This window comes from Aptenodytes patagonicus, chromosome 1 (genome assembly GCF_965638725.1).
Source record: "Aptenodytes patagonicus chromosome 1, bAptPat1.pri.cur, whole genome shotgun sequence".
Lineage (NCBI taxonomy): Eukaryota > Metazoa > Chordata > Aves > Sphenisciformes > Spheniscidae > Aptenodytes > Aptenodytes patagonicus.
In genome coordinates, this window is record NC_134949.1 from 67,501,334 (window position 1) to 67,521,527 (window position 20,194).

The 20,194-nt window shown below is 40.0% G+C and overlaps 1 protein-coding gene across 4 annotated transcripts in view; it reads right to left on the reverse strand.

The window, feature by feature from the left end:
• The window catches only part of FGD4 (FYVE, RhoGEF and PH domain containing 4), a 112,241-nt gene that overhangs the window by 68,559 nt on the left and 23,488 nt on the right, over window positions 1-20,194 (reverse strand). Inside the window, exon 1 of one of the 4 annotated variants that reach the window (XM_076340546.1) lies at window positions 9,770-9,786. The exons of the other annotated variants lie outside the window; for them this stretch is intronic. Within the exon in view, the coding sequence (XP_076196661.1) occupies window positions 9,770-9,779 (10 nt within the window). The 5' untranslated portion in view covers window positions 9,780-9,786. Of the gene's footprint in view, window positions 1-9,769; window positions 9,787-20,194 lie in introns of those variants that run through there. 4 annotated transcript variants of the gene reach the window in all.

A 20,194-nucleotide genomic window follows, 5' to 3' on the forward strand; every position in this document is an offset into this window, starting at 1 on the left:
ACATCCACAGTGACAGCGAATCCTGCAGGCAACAGCTACCTTACCAGAAACAGACCAGGGAACAGAAACACATCCCACACCAGCTGCAGAATAACCTTGGGGTGGTTGCCCTTCCCTCCAGCTAGGTTCAGGGCAGAGCCTGAAGGGTGAAAGTCTAATCTCTTCAAGCACAAAAGCCAATCTGCCTCCTGCATTCTTTTCAACAACACAATTACAGACCTGCAACTTGCAGCGTGAACAAGTCCCCTGCAGCCCATTAAAGGCAAGTTTTGCACGTATCACCCACTTCAATGGTAACACAACACTTAAAATTCTGGAGAAGGAAAGGGTTAATAAAGAAAAGGCTTTTTAATTACAAGATGATACAGCTTCCATTAAAAGCGCTTGCCCAGTTCCACCAACGTGTGAGCGTGACATGATGTCTGAAAGACTTCAGGCACATATACCAGGCTCCCAGAAGCACAAGAAAAGCTCGTACACCACAAACAGTTAAAGTACTCAAAGAAATAAAAACCCCCTCAACCTCCCCCACACACACTTTTGTTAGGCACCAAGACTCGGAAAGCGTCTCATAGGTTAAAAATTTATCCTAGTCAAATATGTTGCAATCGTGACTTATTAACTCCATTGGTAACTTTCCTCCTAGACTCCAATGCACTGACATTTTACATGCATAAAAGCAGAGGGCAGATCGGTGGAATTAGGACTGACATAGTTTTAATTAAAAGCCTCTAGTAGCGTCCTCCCCTGTACCAAATAAAAATGGCAGTCCTGGCAAGAGGGATGCAGCATAAGAGTTTTATTTGAAAAGGGAAAGCCCATACGTGACTAAAAATATCTGCTGAAGTAACATTTTGTCTATTTGGGGTACAAATTAATTTTAATGCCCCTCGTTTTAAGTCAGTAATTTGAACTGCACACAAACGTTCATCATGCATTTATTACGAAAAAATTTAATACTCCTAGTTCCTACAGCACAACAAAAAGTGTCTTTTGTAGGATACAAAAGCCTTACAAGCATGTATTTCTAATTTTATTTTCCCCTTTAAATAAAATCCTGCCATCAAAACAGTCACGATATTTGCAGAGTATCCTGAAAAGTCATGTCAAGTCTCTGTACAATTAAGCTCTATAAAAGAAAGAGTCCAAAATGTTTGGTCAGTCAGTGAGTTGGAAAGAGGGGCAGAGGGTGGGAACGAAGAGTGGAAAACCTGCTCCTGCATTCTGCCTCCCTTACGCTGCTTCCTCTGAGCAAACTGCATAAAACACCCTGAACATCCATTGTATCGCCAGCTCTGTTTGAACATTTCCCCCTCGTCTCACCCTTCATGCCAGTACGAAAACCAAACACGGATCGCATCCAAAAAGAAATCACTCAGACAAAAAGCAATCAGCGTGAAAAGGCATGTAAATCAAACAGATGTGGCAGTGAACAGCATTTCATAAAGACAAGAGATATGAATTGCTCCATTTGTGTCAGTCTGGCCAGTTATTGTTCTGACTTACTACTTTAACGACCCCAAATAAAACTGTTTGAACTGAAACAGACAAACAAAGATCTTCAAAACAAAATTCCCCCCACACACCCTCTTAACAATAAGCATTATTACCATGGTACTGCCGTCCTTAAATCATAAATCCACTGCACCAATTAAAAATTACCTGCGTACATAATGAATTTAGTACTGACCTTGCAAAAAGCTTACTCCTCTTGGCTAGAAATCATTAGTAGTTTTGGTAAAATCCTTTTATGTGCTCCTCCAGCTAGCTAATTCCAGCCTTCCATTAACGCACTCCATTGCAGATAATTGCCGGCAGCACACGCTCCCCTGCTTTTGCTGGTTCCCAACCCAGCAAGGATAATCACATTCCAGCGGGGAGCGAACAGATGGCAGCCTCCATGGTAACCAGTCCTCCCCAGCTAGTGGTAGCACTGGGAGACTCCCGGAGACTGGGCAACAAGCGCTCTTTGTGCTTCAGCCTTGCAAAGCCTTAGTGAAGGGAGAGCCAGCTCCTAGCACTCACTGGGCATGCCTAGCAGGTGCCTTGCCTTCGCAAGCAGGCAGAACACCTTAACAAAAGCTTGCAAGCAGGTTTAACCTTGACGCTGCCTATTCCCGCACCGCACAGGAGGGAAAGGGGAGTAAAACACACACTAAGATGGAGGTGAAGCTAGTGAGAGTTTTCATTCACTATTAAAACAGAGGGTTCAGAGAAATTAGCTGAGGACTGTTTTTCCCCCTGACAAAATGATTTTCTGAAGGCAGGCTTGTTTCCCCTGAATGGATTTTATTTCAGCACGATGGGAATGTTTGCTGCCTCGTCTCTATCTCCCGGACCTTGAGGTTGCTCCCCTCAAGAATACTATGATCTCCCAGCCTGGGTTTTCCTCAACAAGAACTGCACAGACCCTTGCTTTTGGTCTTATGGCTTCTGCCAGGCTTATCTGCTCCGCATCTGCTGAGACCAATGCTGATTCAGCAGCAGGCAAAACTGCCGTGTCTCTCTGCTGCACGACCAGGCTGCTGTGGCTGGAAAAGCCTTTTTTTGCATTAAAGCTGTGCCTGAAACCACTGCTCTCACCAGGCCAGATCCTGCGCAGCTACACACCTACACCAATGGCGTGCACCAGCTCGGCAAAATTCCCACCGACGTTATCTGGAGGGGAAAGGGAAGTGGGTTTTCAAGACCAACCCGTAACGATCTTGTCTGCAAAATAAAAAGAGCTTTGAAAGAACTTATTAAGGCTTTAAATACTGATGAGTTGCACAGCACCACGTCTCAAAATATTTAAGGTTTGAACCACTGGATGTGAAAAAGCACGCAGCATGGTAGTCCATGGACTGACTCTGTTGACGCATTCAAACTTTCTCTCCCTCACTCTCAAAACCATGCAGCGCTTATGACTAACAGCGCGTCAAAAGAAGTGGGTAATTTTACTTAAAGCTGAGCCAAATTTGGACTTCAAGTTCCTACATGCTAACTTAGGTCTGCTGAATTATTCTTTTGAGCAAGGGAAAATGGTCTCCTTTCTCCCTTAGTGGCACCTTTGATCTTGTAGTTGGTCCTGCAGGGCAGCGTTTGTTCTGTAAAAGACTGAAAAACCCTGTGCTGGAACCCATCATCACAAAAACGCCCGTCTTTTCCTCTGGGTGGCTCCAGGCATGGAGCTCAGTAATTTTCTTCCCCCGCCCCAAATTTCAGTTTCTTTCATCCTCATTGCATAAGGAAGTTAGTTTTGTTTCACAGCAAGCACAGTTAAGCTTTTCTTACATTGGTAAGAGACACCACTATTAAACTGCTGGCGCATTAACACTGGAAACCCCTCGGATCACTGCCTACAGGGCTTGAGTACCCATAAGCCGTAGCAGAGTCCCCACCGTGGAAAGCATGGCAGCTAAAGAGGACCCAGACTTCGGAGGGGACTGGCAGAGCTCACAAGGGCGCTGCGGGTACTGGTGACAGGTGTGGGACCAAACCCAGGTCTGCCAGGGTTTGGTCCCACACCAAACCCAGGTCTACCCAGGACTAGATGATCATTCTGACTCATGCTGTTAATTTCAACCCATTTTCTTCCTCTAAATAAGCAATCTTTACATCAAAGACTTCTTAAGCAACCACAGACACCAAACCTAATCATCCATCAGTAACAAGGGTAAAATAATGGAAGGAAGGAAGCCAATTTCCTGTTTGACTTGCCAATTGTTAATAATAAAAACTTTTCAGCATTTAAGTGTTACAGCATATCTTGTTTTGCCTCTTAAAAATAAAGACCATGGCTCAGAAATGAGTTTTAATATGCTAATAGATTTTATGTATTTATGCGTTTCTGGGGGGAAAAAAAAAACTGTAGCAACTACAATTCTTGGCAAACAGACTGATTTCAAAATTACAGGGATTCAAGTTCAGCTTTAATCTTTTTTTTTTTCACCTTCATGAAAGGTGAAAAAAGACGTCCTAACAAAGTAATTTTCTAGATTTATGTTAATTCTAATTTTGTATTTAAAAATGATGTTGTTTACTGAAATATTGTAAGCAATTTTGGCATCGGAAAACCTGTTCCAGACACCGACAAAAACCCTTAGACTGTCTGTTTGTGAGCAAGTACTAGCTGTACTCATTATGATGACTGCTAGCAGAATAAAGGGCAACAACAGACAGAATCCATTTCAGCTTCTTACTTGAAATTTCTTTAATTCTTGAGTCTGATTTTACACAGATGCAATGCAAAGATTTGAATAAACTGCACACAGCAGCCATCACATGAGGCAATGGATGCACTACAAATTTTGGCAGAAGCAATAGGCAAGTTACATGGAGCAACACCAAACAAGTATCCTCTGTATATGTGACAAATGTTTTATTCAAACTACTTGAAAAGGAGAAAGGAAAACAGCACATCCAAAATGCTTTTGAGGAGAGATGGGTAGGGGAAAGAAAACTTAGCCATCTCCCCTTACTCTTTGGCCCAGTCTGAGCCAGATAGGAGTTTAGGAATAAATTGGTTTTAGCTGAAAGATATTAATGAAAAATAAAAAACATAGTGACATCCCATCTCCTGAATTTATTCCACTGAAGAGATTGTCTTTTGTAACGATGACACCATGTCCTTCAGCTTCTTCCAGTCCCAGCTGCTATCTGATAGACTAAGACTTTGGTATTTTACGCAAGTTGATGGAGACGCAAACTGGACTTTTAGAAATGTATGTTTTTCAAATTGGATACGTTTTTGGGTTTTTTTGTGATGACCACTTAAAATCTATTCACCCAAAACAAGTTACATGAGCTTAGAATAAGGCATATTTGACAGAAGTTAGTCTCCACTCTCTGCATAAGATTTGAAAGCTTTATTTATAAAGCCAACCACAGCATCTAAGTAAGCGACACCAGGCCTCACACATGTATGGTTTTGAACTTTTGCCCATTTCTCACGCCTGTTTTTAGAGTTCTACTAAAACAACCTTGTAATTCCTGATAGTTGTACCAACTGTATGTTACTGCCAGAGATAAATCAATACAATAGACCATTGATCTGCACTATTATAGTATGACCTTTGTTTCTAAAAAGAAAGTAGCTTCAATATAATATGTAAGTATTTCTTTTAACTCGATACCATCTGGCATTGAGGAAGTTCACTTCACGGGAAACAGAATGTCTAAATTTTTATGAGTATAAAAAAAATTCTGTAAGCAATTTTAAGGGCTGAAATTTGCAAAATTTCCTCTTACTTGTCCAGAATCCCAAGATTTAACATTTTTTGTGATAAGCACAGAAGGGCTAAGGCTTCTACACTGGCCCTTAAAGATCCCTTTGTATGACATAGATGCTCTCCCAGTCTTACCTCAATTAGCTGTTTTCCTAAATTAAAAAAACATGGTACTTTGCAGAAGGAAAGCAATGAATTAAAGCCCTGCAGACAGCAAATGCTTCCTCAGCAGCACCTCCCCAGATCTAAAGCAAATGGAGACCTCATGCCTGGGTCAGTTGCGCTCCCCTTACTTCCCAAGTGTTTTCAGACCCCACGGTTTCGCATCAGCAAATGCTTTCTCAGTGTCACAAGAAACAAGACTATGGAGTTTCTTCTTCTTTCACAGGGTGCCCACGTAGACTGGGAGAACATGCGTACTGGGCGTGGGAGAAGGGGCAGCGGCTGTTTTGCTCTTGTTCTTACGTCCGCTGTTTGATTAAGTGATGTCAACGTTTTGAGTGATAAGCCTTTCCCTTCCAAACTGTTACTGCTTACAAAAGCGGGATCCGCAGCAGGGAGCTGAGCCACCTCCTTCTCACCAGTTCAAAGACATGGACTGTTTCCATCCACTGCAGCAATCATTCTTCCAATATTACAACAGCTGTTTCTGTGGATGCTTATTTTTGGCAGCTATCCTTAAAGGACAACAAAGAAACATGGACAGAGCTCATACTAGGCCATCTTAGTGACCTATTTGGTGTATAAGCCTGAAAGTTATCCTTCCTTCATAGGCAGTCCTCCAGAATAACTTTCAAGTTATGAAATTAAATTCCTTACAGAAGTAGAAAAACCAAGACTTCTACTGTTATGTCTCCAAAGATAGTTATTTTCAGATCAGGAATATCACCAGCCCAATACACTGAAACACTTATTCCATAAACTGGAATTACTTTAGTTTCCAAATACTTTACGGCACCTCTGATACAGCTCAGTAGGAGCAGTGCCTCCAAGTTAGTAACGCCTGTAGAAAAGAACATCACTTTTTCTTTAAAGCCAACACCAAAGCGTATCTAGAGTTAGTCAGGCACATTGATTAATATAATTTTAAAATATTATGGAAAGTAAATTACGTAAAATATAATTTCAAAAAAATCCATCAATCCAAAGGCCCTAGACTAGAACTCCTTTCTCTAGTAAAGAAAATCCTCTTGGAAACTGCTGATCACAAAGAAACAGTTAGCAGGATTTTTTTGTAAACACTGAACTATTTTTATGTCAATAGTAAAATGTAGTGCACAGAAGAGTTGTTAAGGAGAATGTACGATAGCACAGCCTCCCTGAAGGGGATACTGCAGCTCAGGCCTTGCACATACAAGGCATGAGACAGCTCATATTGGTGGTATCTACCCAGAAGCCAGAGGTCTGGAGCTGCTTTTGCAAGATGTGCATGAAGAGAGAGAAAGGGAGAGCCAACATCAAGGGGCTTACATTCCAAAAGCAGAATAAACTGTGACACTAATGCTTTTCAATCCATCTGCATTAAAAAAAAAAAAAAAACAAAAAAAACAAACCAAGAGGGATGACAACAGCAAAGCTGGATTTTAGCTGAAAACTCAGTTTGTCAAGGTAGGACAATTCAGTTCAGTGTCTGGAAGAACCCAACAATAGGGCACAGCAACCACCAGACATGCCTGATTATTTCTGCAATTGCACAGAGCGTTTCCATGGAAAAGCAGCAGCCTCCTAAGTTTGACATTCAGCGTCTGACAGCTGAGCCAGCCAAAGCTCAGACACACAAGGCTCAAAGACAGATCACAGGCAGCTCTTTGGACATGGTTCTGAGCAATGCAAGAGTAAATCCAGCTCTGAGGGAGAACCTAACCCAGGGGCTCTGCCCTGTGCTCTTTATTTACCAGTTAAGATCCCAATAAAAGCAGAATAGACATCAGAGTAGCACATGGGTGGGAACTGTGGCCACGGGGCTTTCCTTTCTCTTCAGGCTTTACTAAAGAGTTTCTGAGAAGTCTGGATGGGAACTGCAGGACTGCTTTTCTACCCTGGCTTGGACAACTCCCAACAGAACTTGTAAACAAAAGCTAGAAATGGTGTCTCTGGAAGAAGAATAGCCTGTACATTCCCTCCTCTATAAAGAGCCCTTCAATAAAACCCATGAACAGTAGGAGAGTAAGGAAATGTAGAGAAACCATGCTATGCTACCATAAAATAATTCAAGATGTTACGGGTATTCAGTGTGCTAGTCTCCTCCATACAGATACAGGAAGTTCTCATACTTCATCAGTTAAACTTGGGAAGAAAGAAAGTTGTTATAACTCCAGAACTTTAATTTATGCTTCGAAGAGGTAATCTGAGGTACAGCAGGAGTGGTGGTATTTGAGCTGTACTAAATATTACATCAGCATCCTTGTGCTTTAGCCCATTGCAGGTGGCTAACCTATTAGTGGCAAAGCACGCAGAATAATGCTTAAAATGCATTTAGCAGAGCCACTCACATAATTCACATTGATTCGATTTAAATTCCTCCCCAAACTCAGCAGGCACCACTTTGCCACAGATTTCTAAGATCTAGAAACACCTGTGTTAGATCCAACACAAACACTTTTCTGAACAGTCTGTAACAGTTTGCTGACCAAGCAACAGACTAATTTTACAAAACACCTTGCTTTTCCCTAGCCTGAAGCTCCTTCAGCAGGTCTACAGATCAGCCAGCAGTAAGCCATCTAAAGAAACCAGGCTTGGGTATTTGATGAGGCAATCGTGGAGCATGCCCCATCCATGCCCACAGCTGACAGCTCCACTGCCAAGTGGAAGGAAAAGCAGTATCGCAGGATTTACTGGTAGCTGCCAAGACCACACCAACAAAAGGTGGTCTTTACTTCACACCACAAAATTCCACCTACAACCCGTGCCAGCTTACACAAGTGAGTTAGCTTTTTTACAACCCAAATTTACAGTACCATGTAGGCCGACGGTAACTATGTGTTCCATTGGAGTCACGCAAAATACTCCTGTTTTTATTTTGTATATATGTCAATGGCTCAAAGTTCTCTTTGCAGTCTACCTCCTCCCACAAGGACGAGCAACCAGTTTCACAGCTGCAAAAAAAAAAAAAAAAAAAAAGGTGGTTTTGGCAGAGACTATTTAGAAAAGTCTGATGAGTACTGGGGGTCTTGGTCACAGCTGTGGCTTCCAGGTGGACCCACGACAGATATATGGCATTAGAGGCATACAGCACAAAACCATAGGTCATCTCTTGTTCAGACTATTTTCAGTATAAGTAATAGGCCCAGTATAGCCTATTACTGTACAGCATTTCGCTTGCAGTAAGAATATCATGGAGGCTTGTATTAGTAGTAGTATTATTATTAACATACAACACAACAAAGGGGAGCCATATCTTTCAAGGATTTTATTCTTTTGCTACAAGGGCCTGGGGAAGGATATTAGCACATGGGTCACTCCAATACTTTGAAAGATCTAGACTTTTCATAGTTTGTCTTTTATTGCAAAAGTACTTACTACACATAAGGATAAGGAAAAAATAAATAACATAAATCAAGACATACCCACAAAGAAAAGACTCCTACACATTCTGAGAAGTGAGTAATGCCTGACATATATGTACAAAGCGGAACTAATAAACTGATCTTGCTCGCCAAAAAAAAATTTTGGAAACACTTTTGAAGTTTTGATTGTCTTTCTATAGCACTGGTGAGCTCACTGAGTCAAAGCCATGCAGTACAAACAGGGATGAATATTTAAATAGCATTTCTATGTCCTTCAAGTAATACAATATAGTGCAAATGTGTACATATAGTGTATACATACACTACAGTGAAATACTCCCCATCCAGTCTGACTGTACTTACATTTTAAACTGCTAGAATATAGGCACACTAGTAGATATAAGTATTATCTAAACTTCACTTTCAAGAAAACAGAGTATTTGGCGATGCACTGCTAGCTAATGATGTAGGTAGGCTGTAGTGACATGCACCACTTCCCTCCCAACACAGTCTCAAAGATCATCACTATTCTCAGACTGCATGTGACAGAAAAATAGGAAGGAAAAGGTTAGGAAAGTGTCAGAAAATAAGTTCAAATTTGAACACAAATCCATCGTGTGCTGTGAGGAAGGTCACAAGATTCAACTTCTCATTGCAGGGACAGCTGCCTTGAATCAACACACTTGTGTTCTGCTTCTGCTGCTGCTCATCCAAGCGATGAGAATTCAGCTCAGTGCAACTGCGCTCGGATGCCGACAGATGAGTTCTCCTTCCTCAACGACAGGAAGAAACATGCTTTCTTGTTAATACTAGCAGAAAAACTAAACCTAGACTACAGAATGCACCCCTGCATAGACAAGTTTGACCACAGGCTACTAGAGAACTTACTGGACTCCTGCTGTCTTCTAATTCTTTAAGAGAGATCTATAAGTGCATCAGCTACAGGATGAGAAAACTTTATTTTCAAGTATTTCAGACACTCTCCCACAGGTCATAAATTTACTTCAAAAACAGTAAGCTATTAAAAAAAACAGGCAAAAAGAGAGGTCTACTTACAGCTACCCATGCCTTATATAGGAATGTCATTACAGCGAGCAGAACTCCTTACATTCCAACGTTTTCGTGCAAGTAACTCTACTCATCTAGGAGACAGTCCTTAAACTGGGCATAGAATGAACGTTATCAACTCATTATATAAAAAAAAGGAAGTTCTGAATTTCATAACTCACTGACATAGCTCGGGAAATAAGCAACAAGAAATATTTCAACACATACTAACAGCAGATTGTGCGAGTGGGCACTTAAGTCAAAGAAAATGTTTCTTTAAAAAGAAATAAAATCCTTACAGGTCAAGATTCACTTGACTCAGTGCCATCAACAAGGAGAACTCTACAGCTATGTTCTATTCCACATTATATAAGCTATATTCTAGTTACATATTTAAGAGCTTTTTAAGAACCCTCATTTCTTAAGAAAATAATGGGCAGCTCTGGCAATGCAGAATGGCTGTCACTCAATGTAGAACGGTTCCCTGTTCTAGTTTGTGCACAACTAGAAACACACGAATAAATTCAGAGAAAGGATTTGCGCAAGTTGCTTCCACTTGTAATCTCACTGCTCTTTTCATAATATTAAACTGTCTAGTAGTGAGTTACTGATTATCTGCCAGTACTAGGAAACTTGTAAACATGACAATCTTATAATTTGCATTTGTGCTCTTCCATTTTTGCTTCTCATCTTTATGGTCTTTATACCCAACTTCAGCAGAAGGCTTCCAAGCCTTCTACCGCTACATGTTTGAGCCATGCAAAATTCAGCACAGAAACACGTAAGCAGTGACTGCCAAAACCTTCTGACTCTTTGCTGTGTTGACTATTACATTACTGAAGCGGTACTAGCGAATTTTCAAGCAGAATAAAAGACTTGACATTTTCCAGCACGCCACAATAATGAACCCTTACGACAAAATCCCATAGCATCAGGCAGAGATGATGCCAGCAGCTTTCTTTAGAAAGTTTTCTAGACAGCCAGATACTCACCTGTCACACTACCCAGTCCATCAGCTTCTTTAGAAGTCTATTAAATACTCCACTGCTCATTTTACGTACAGAAAGAAAAGCCTATTTCAACAGACTTCCGAAGACATGAGGTGTAAGCTATGTCATACAAACCACTGTGTGTAACTAACCGCCTCTTTCACACAGTCTTCTTCCTTTGAAATTGTAATGCACAACTTATAGGCATCACCTGTAGAAAAGGATCACTTGAAAAACCAGGTAGCATCATTACCTCTCAATATATTAGAAGTCCCAACTCGTGGCAACAGAAGAATAGTTATAGCAAATCTGAGGTGCCACACGAGAGAGTTTCACAGCCCTCATATTGGGAAAAGTTTGAAATCATAAAAAAAGTGACAATTAAGCAAATAAAAAGATGAAATCTTTTACATTTTGGGGGTTTTGGGGGTTTGGGTTTTTTTGGTGTTCTTTTATTTTGAGAAACTACTGAGGACTTTCTTGACTTTCGTAACAGTAAGATACAACCGTAATGCAAAGCAGAAAAACAAATGGATAAATGCTTGCAAAGTCAAGATGAATTGCCCCATACACGCTCAGGGTCCCTGCAAAACAGTGCCTTTCACTAACAGCTGGACTAGGAAGAGTCCACTAGACTACCCCCTCCTCAAATTGACTTTTTTAAAACAGGAGGCACTATGAGCTAAAACAAAAACTGGAGCATGTGTCTACTGCACTATTGTTTCATGAAGTGTGAAAATTTAGATTTCAGAAAGTTGTCATTTAATGATCAATAAGACAGTTCTAGAAATACGTGAATGGAAGAAATATTAGGAGACTACATAGTCCAGTGCTCAGCCCTGAAGCATAGTTGGTATGCCTAGTCCATCTTGGGAAGATGGCTGTGAGAAGACTACATCATCAAATGTATGCACCTCAGCCTAATAGAAGGGAAAGAAAAATACAGTGCAGCCAGACAGTTCAGCTAATGAATTTGTGAATTGTTTTTTAATCGTTCTTCACTAGAAAGCCATCTGATGCTACTAGCATAAGTCAACTGTTTTCTCATTTTCTCCTAACTACTAGCTAGGCTAAGATCCTCAACATTCCCAGAGAAAATGGAGTTTAAACATCATCATCTCTAACACCGTCCACTCTCTCACCCAGAAACCCTCCTCATCCTTTCCTTCAAGCCCTGAAGCTAGTATTTGAAACCTTTGTATGAATTACAACGATCTTTTTGGTCATGTTACTTCTACCAACCTGCTGCTACTATAACAGCAGAGACAGTGAATTTTTACACTCTTTCTTCCTGCAATTTCAGGTTATAGAAAGAAGCGATATCTGAACAGAAATGAATGAAACCACTACAAAAATGCCGCTTTTCATTTTGTAGAGTTACATTTGGATTTCAGCACTGTAACCATTAGGACTGATCGCTGTCATCAACAGGAAAACACCTGCATCTGGCAGTCTACAAAGAGCACTTACTCATCTGGACCACAATTACCTAGAATACAGTAGCATTATATCATATATTACACTGCCATTTATTTAAACTTCTATTATTTTATTTAAACTTATATTAAGCCTTTTGTAACAAATAATTAAGGCTGTACTGCAAGACAGTGATTTTTTTTATCTCTTCAAATAGTCCATTTCTATTGCTTCAGTAAATTGTAATCTAATTTTAAGGCAATCCCATACTATGATGGGACACAATATAGCAAAATTTCTAGTCTAACAGGTTTCAGATTTAGCTATTAATCAGTCACTCTATCTCATAACAAGTAGAGACTTTAATGTGACATTCATACCTGGAAGCTACTGAACTGAGACAGAGCACCCTGGAATAGATTTTTAATTCAGTCCTACATGATCCAAAACAAATAATCTCCAAAATACATCCATTCCTCAATTCAGAGAAGATTTAGCACATCCAAATTTAAGACACTCAGTTGTCAAACAAAAGGCATCTACATTCGTGATTTACCAAAAGTGATGCTAAAAATGGATATAAATACTTCAGCTGACTCAACACAACAGAGAAGCAGTGGAAGACTGCCAAACTGACCATGAGTGTGTTCCTCTGAACACAATATACATCCTGCATGTTTATCACCTCCCTCAAAAGCAGCAGCTGGCAGCTAAAAACAGTTATGTTGCTTATTGACTGGAAGGAGAGACTGCTCAATATTTTATTTTAGAAAGGAAAATTCAACCATTTTGTTTTCACCAGGAGCTCAGGAAACACTGAAGAAATAGCTGAAGGAGATTCTAGTCACAGTTATTTAGACTATGAGGACACTGTAAACCACAAGAAGCCTTACTGTCTTCCTCAGCGATCTCTCTGGAGATTTGAGAGATTATGTTGTTTAGATTTGGGAGCAGAAATATCTGAGAAGTTCTCTCAGGATACACAGGAAGCCTACATAAGTACAGTAAATGATGGCAAACATTCTTGCTATTTTCCCTTCCCCCTTTGACAGCATGTATCTTCACTGAATACTGAAACTAAAGTCTGCCAAGGACCCATATTTTAGGAAGACTACCAACCTCTAACCCAAAATAAGCAAAAATGTTACGTGTTTAGAGGAATTTTTCCATGTTCACACCACAGTCTATCCCATTTCCAGGGGACTAACAAGACAATAGCCATGTTTGATCATATTCAGTTAGTTGGGGTTTTGGTTTTTTTTTTTTTGAATAAACAACCAAGATGAATGAGTATTCCCTTTTTAGATTTTGTTGCTCATACACTACATCACCACTAAGGGACAAAGCCTCAGGTATTCTGGAAACAGTGGCTTTGCAGAATTTTAGACTCACCTACTCAATATCCAATTTCAGTAGAATAGCCAGTAAGAAAAAAAAGCAAACTCCTTCAAACAGAACATTTTTATAACAAAAACTGAAGCTCATTCAGTCCATCATTTGGCTCACAGGTTTGCAACCAAGAAAACTAAAGAAAAAGAGGAGCTGCTAGAGAATGCCAACATGCACATAAGCACAGAAGTTTGTTTCCATTTCAGAGAAGATGAGGGGTAGGGGGGTGGGGGGGTTGTTTGTTTTAAAGCCTGTAAACAAGCCAGGCCCTGCACAGTTATTATTAAACATGTTCAAATCACATTAGGATGCCAACATCTGATTGTCCTTACACTTGTATGTTCTGTACATGTGCCTTTGAATTAAAATGGTAAATTATATTGATCAGCTGTGACAGCGCACAAGACTTTCATGCAGCCAGAGCCAAGTAAACTGGAAATAGCTCACAGAGCTGAACAAGCACAAAAGCTCTTTAAATTTACTTCATGCCAAAACCTTCGTGCTATCTACACTACTATTCAGCAAATACACACTGGAAATTTTTTTTAAATTTGTTTTTAAATACAGAAGCGTTTAGGTGATCAATGCCATGAAAAAAAAATAATAATAAAAAAAATACCCAGTTTCATTTGGGTCCCTTCTCCCTTTACCGCAGATTCTGAACAGCTGCCCTGCATTTTGCCAAGTCCGTGGCCACACATACCCATGACTCTGACTCACTGTTTTAGAGTGCAAACATTGCTACTTATTCTTTAGCTGCTTCCTAATCTTTTTATGGTTTAGGACATCCTCATCATGACTTTGAAATCAGCCGCACATGGAAAGACATACTACAGCCAGAAGAGCTCCATGTTCTACACTCACACCTTTAAAAAAATAAAAAAAGCCTTTACAAACCACAAAAAAAAAACCCAAAACAAAACACGTCAGCTTTGCCTTTTCCAAGGATTTATTTGATCTTTTCTGTACACAACTCAAACATATTTATGGTGTTGCAATATGTCCTAGGCATTTGTCAGAATAGATTGTTGAGCCTTTCTATCAACCACCATGACTGACTGGAGATGGGGGAGGTGGAGGGGATGGAAATGACGACTTTTTACCTCTCCCAGAACTGAAACTATTTGCCTGTATGATGATATTCTCATAAAAGACTTTCAAAGCAGATGCCTGAAGTTGGGCAATCAATTAAAAAAAAAAATCAAGCCACTAAATACCCAGCTATAACAGGCTTGCATTTATTGCTCCCATTTGAGGAATCCCCTTTTGCAAGATTTGGATCCTAGAGTGCACTATCATCTTATCTGTCATTTTATTATGTACCTGGACACCCAGAAGGAAAAATGAAAAATGACTGTTCAAGATTTTATATTAAGTCTATAGTTCCTTCAGGACTATATATCTACTATCTATCATAGTAACTAAAAGACCAAGGAAGATGTTTCAAGATATAATATTATGTATTACGTGATATATTCCGTGAGTACATAACTGAATAACCTCCTTACAAAATGAAGATGTGGAAAGTGGAGGAGGGGGAATAAAAATCATCCACAGGAGAAAAGTTCTTGCAGCTAAGGTGCTGGACTAGAGGGCGCACGAATTACAACTGCAACACTCTGCATGGTTTCTTCTGCTATCCAAGACACAGAAGTTTGTGCTGCTTCTTCTTCTGTAGGAGGCAAACACAACTACTTCACCTGTCTTAGATAAAACAGCAGCCAATGACAAAGACTATCTCAGTGAGGGCTTCTTCAGTGTGGCCCCTCCCATAATACACATTCTTATTGTCTTACTGCTGTAAGACAGTCACTGCCTGAAGTGCTAGTGCATATTATTGAATGAAGTAAGAAAAAGGAAAAGAGAAGGAAAACTTCTGTATGCCTTGGGCCATTTATATTTCCAGATAAGCATTCAGGCATCCACACCCTTACAAGAATATCTGCAGATCACAACAGCCGATCCAACATATGTTGTCAGACCCCATCTGGTTCAAGCCACTCTCTCCACTACTCAGTTCATACAGTAACCTAGCTTTGAAAGAGCCTTTAAGGTCACTTGGTCCAATGCTCTGCTCAGAGTAGGGCCAGCTTAGATCAAGTTGCTCAAGGCCTTGGCAGTTGAGCTCTGAGTGCCTCTAAGGATGGAAATCCCACAGGCCCTCTGGGCACCTCTTCCAGTGTTTGACCACCCTGATGCCAAATTTTTCTTCCCCTGATGTGTATTTGGAATTTCCTTTGTTGCAGTTGCATCTGTTGCCTCTTGTGCTAACATTGTGTTCTCTGAGAAGTCTGTCTCTGTCATCTCCATACGCCCCCATTAGATGACAGAAAATAGTACTAAGTTACTCCGTAGATGTCTCTTCCGGACAAACCCTGTTCTGTTGGACTCTTACATCATATGCATCAGCCCCTGATCACCTTAGTCAACTGGACTTGCTCCAGGTCATCAACTGGGCTCCAGGGAGCCCAGAACTGGACACAATACTCCAGATGTGGTTTGACAGGTGCAGAGCTGACACTGAAAGACTCGCTTTCCTTGACCTGCTGCAGTCGATTCCATTTCACCACAAGGGCACACTGCTGACTCACATTCCTCTTCATCAGCTCCCCGTGTCCTTTTCTGCAGCACCGCTCTCCAACCACCAACCTGTACTATTGCACAGAGATTTTGCAGCCCAGATACTAAAACTTTCGTTTGCCCATGATGAACTGCATGAGGTTTCTCTCAATCCATTTTTCCAGCCTGACAAAGTCCTAAAAAGCATCGCTACCCTACACATATCAACTGCTCCCGCCCTATTTAGTATCATCTACAAACGTGCTGAAGATGCCCTTCTTTCCATTGTCCAGGTAGTTAACGACAATATGGAACAGTATCAACCCCAGTATTAACCCAGGAAAAAGGAATTCCTCTCCTTTCCCTGTCTTCCAGGCAATAACTGTAATTTGGCTGGCCTATCAATTGACCAGCGTCCTCCAGAGGACTACTAAAATTGCTTTGGGAGCCGGAGCCATCCCCAGAATCATTGTCTGACCATCTTGTCCCTACCCAAAGGGCAATATTCCAAAAATATTAAGTACAGCGGGATAAGGTGGCTCCTCCTCCAAGCTCAAATACCACAATTTAACACTGTACGAATTGCTTTACTCTGAGTATAATTTAAAGTACCACAAGAACGTCATCAGTAACTGTTAGTCATTATCTTTCTTCATCCACTGGGTTTCAAGTGTTTTCAGTTTTCCCTGCCCTGAACTGCTTGTGTACATGACAGAAAACATAAACGAGAAAGAGCCAAGAACCAACTTGCAAAACTGTTGTGGTGGGTTTCTTTCCCAAAAAGTCCTTTGAAGAGTTTTAGAGTTCAGTAACTTCATAGAAGGGAAAGGATATTTACATTTTTGGTGTATGAAGGCATGGCACAACTATTTGAATAAAAATAAATGGACATACTAAATAACAGATTAATATGTTAGGTTTGGGTTCTTTAGCTTTTATTTGGGGGGTGGGGGTGGTATTAGGAAGAAGCAGGAAAGCATGAATAGTAACATTTTCTGTGAATAATGATAAATTGATATTAAGTTTGCAGACAATTTCCATGCACGAAGTCCACCACCACCTTGGACCTTAGCTAAAGTCATAAGCAAATTCCTTAGAATACCACGTGGCATCAATTTGGAAACTAACAATACTCACAGCTGCTAAAATATCCCATAAAACAATAGAGTTGATATCTCAGAATAAAACTGATTTGGACTGCTTTTTCACTCATCTGAAATTTTTACTGATATCAAACTTAATTTTTAAATAGTTTATTTAGGGTAGCGAGGAATAACTTAGAGGAGTACTCTGGGGCAATAGAGAGATTAAGCTTAGACAAGAGATCAGATTATCAAGACCATACCATAGAAAACATGTGAAAGTTAGTTTAATAAACCCTTCAATTCAGAAAGGTGGCTTCACCTTCTCCGAGATAAATGAGCTCCATTAAAAAATAGAATGGAGCACAGGACACATTAATCTTTTCCAAGGAAGAAAGCTCACCACACCACTGTGTCCTCCTCACATTCAAGTGCACAAACAGTTTACAAAAATCTCCATTTGTCTTAGAGATGCTTAGAACCAAGAAAACAGAAAGCTATCCATGAAAAAAACTGGGAAACACTCTAATCCAAACAGGAATCAATGAAGGAACTACTATATTTTATCCTACATGGAGAATTTAAAATGTCAAAAACTCCATGACAAAAGAGAACAAGTCTGATGGTAAGCTACTGAATTACTTTAAGAAATCTAAGTTCAAATTCTTTGGTTCTACAATTAATTTTTTGTCCTCAACATATTCCTTAACTCTCCGTGCAGACTTCTGTGTGGGTAACCATAGCATTAACAATCCCACTGACTGCGAACGTACAAGGAGGAAACAATCATTAATTACTTGAAGCTGTGCAGATATTTATAAAGCAAGAAAAACAAACATGCAGTTCTGGATGGCACCCATGGTGTTTTTAAGCAGCTACATGAGGGGGAGGGGGAAAAAAAGTGACCCAGGAATCAAAATAAAAATCAGACTTTGTTCTAATATGGAATGGAGGAAACTGCTTTCCCATTACAGGACAAACAAATATCATCAACTGCCTGACACAAAAGGGAAGAGGAAAACAACAGGAAAACTTGCCAGCTGGGGACAGCAGTAGTCAACTGCCAAGGATCATTTTAGGGCTGCAGCTGCCTGTCTCCACCAAGTTTAAAGAGTTAGCTGTTCTAAAAGTATATTCAAAAAAATGCCACTAGGGAGTTTAAGTTCTGACCTTGTAAGGAAAAATTCCATGGAGACGAGAGCGAATTTCCAGGATACCAGGGATTTTGTTTAAAGTCATCTCGCTATTTCCCAGGTTCAGCATCAAAACAGCTATTCCAAAAATGCAACTAATGTTGCTTTTTTCCTGCTCACATCCCTACCCACAGAGCTGCCAGTCTCCCATGTGCCCATCTGAATTCAGTTCCGCACATCCCACTCCAAAGGGAACAACTTCTAGACTGAGAATGTTGCTACTACTATATAATCACAAATCTATTTTTACTGGGTGATGCATGGTGCTTCTGGGAAGACAGCAGATATAAGATTTCTCTCAGTATTTTAAGATTATTCATGTACAGGGCTCTCAGCAATGCTATCTCTTGAGATTTTTAGACAAGCATTGGTGATGAGAATACTTCCAATTATTTTAGGACTTAAAAAGGCTAAACCTAGTAAAAAAAACACCCAAGAAAAAGTATCAAGGTTTTCCCCACATAGCAGTGTGCTTGCAACTAAACTATAAAGTGTGACTTTTTTCAGATTTTTTTTTTTTTCTTTAAAACAGAAAAAGCTGTCAGTATGGCATAGCATTGATATCAAAAGGGACATGAATTACGAACAAATCACCTCTGTGATATTTCTGAGAGCTTTATAGGAACCCCCTCAAAGAGATAATGAAGGAAGAAGTGATGTAAAGGTGCCCAAACCAACAAAAGAAGTGATTCATTATATAACATCTGCACTTAGGTTTCAAATACATCACGTACAGCATCAGCTGGAAAAAGCATATCAAAGACAGGTGCAGGAAGAAACCCAGATCCACAAGCACAGTGTCATGTCCTTTAACATCCCCAGAACCAGCTGACACTTATTTTAACCACTCAAGACAACCAGAAAACATTTCTTCCAGTCTATAAACTTTTAGCCAGAAATTCTGCTACACATTCTCTTGAATCAGAAGCAACTGAATGATTTAAAATTTACCAGTTTTGAGGGAACAGGCAGATGTAATTTTGTTCCTCTATAGTTACAAGGGTGACCAGTACCCAACGTGTGTGGGAAACTACTCCGCACTGAAGGTGATTATTTGCCAGAGACTAGATGACTATCATCAGGTATTGTTATAAAAGCTTAAATATCTATGTAACAAGCATGACAAAAAGTAGAAGCCGCTGGAAACCACAAACATTATACTAAAAAAGGGGCAGAATTCTACTGCTACTCGACAGTACATTATTTTATAGCATTCCCCTCCACCATTATCACAACAGAAGCAATTCAATCATTGTTATTGTATTCCACTGCTGTTTCAGAGCGATCAGCATGGCTGTTACTTTCAGCGACGGTCAGACAAATCTCTAGGGCAGTATACACTTCCTGCTGAAAAAGCAGCCAGCCAGCCATTTACTTTTCTATTTAAGGAACAAACTGGCCCATGAAACAGGAACCTCAAAATCCTACTTGAGCCTCAAGAATCATATCTAGGGACACAGAAGGAGAGAGAAAAACTAAAGACATAACAGGACACCAAAGAGATTTGTCATAAGTACAGAGTGGCTTGACTACATTTAAAAAAAATTAAAACACAAACAAACAAAACAAAACAAAAACCATTCACACTGTACAAGTCAGTTAAAAAATGCCTTCTTAACAGAAGATGTGTTTCTTAGCCAATCCTTTCCTCTGGTACACACACAATACAACAATGATATTTAAAAGTTAAAGTGTCAAGATGAGTAAAAGTTCAAAGAAAGTTTATCAAGTTTAGAGTTATCTATCAGACACTTGCTGTATCTCCTGGAGGTATGACGATAAGAATACGTATCTGGAATACATTCA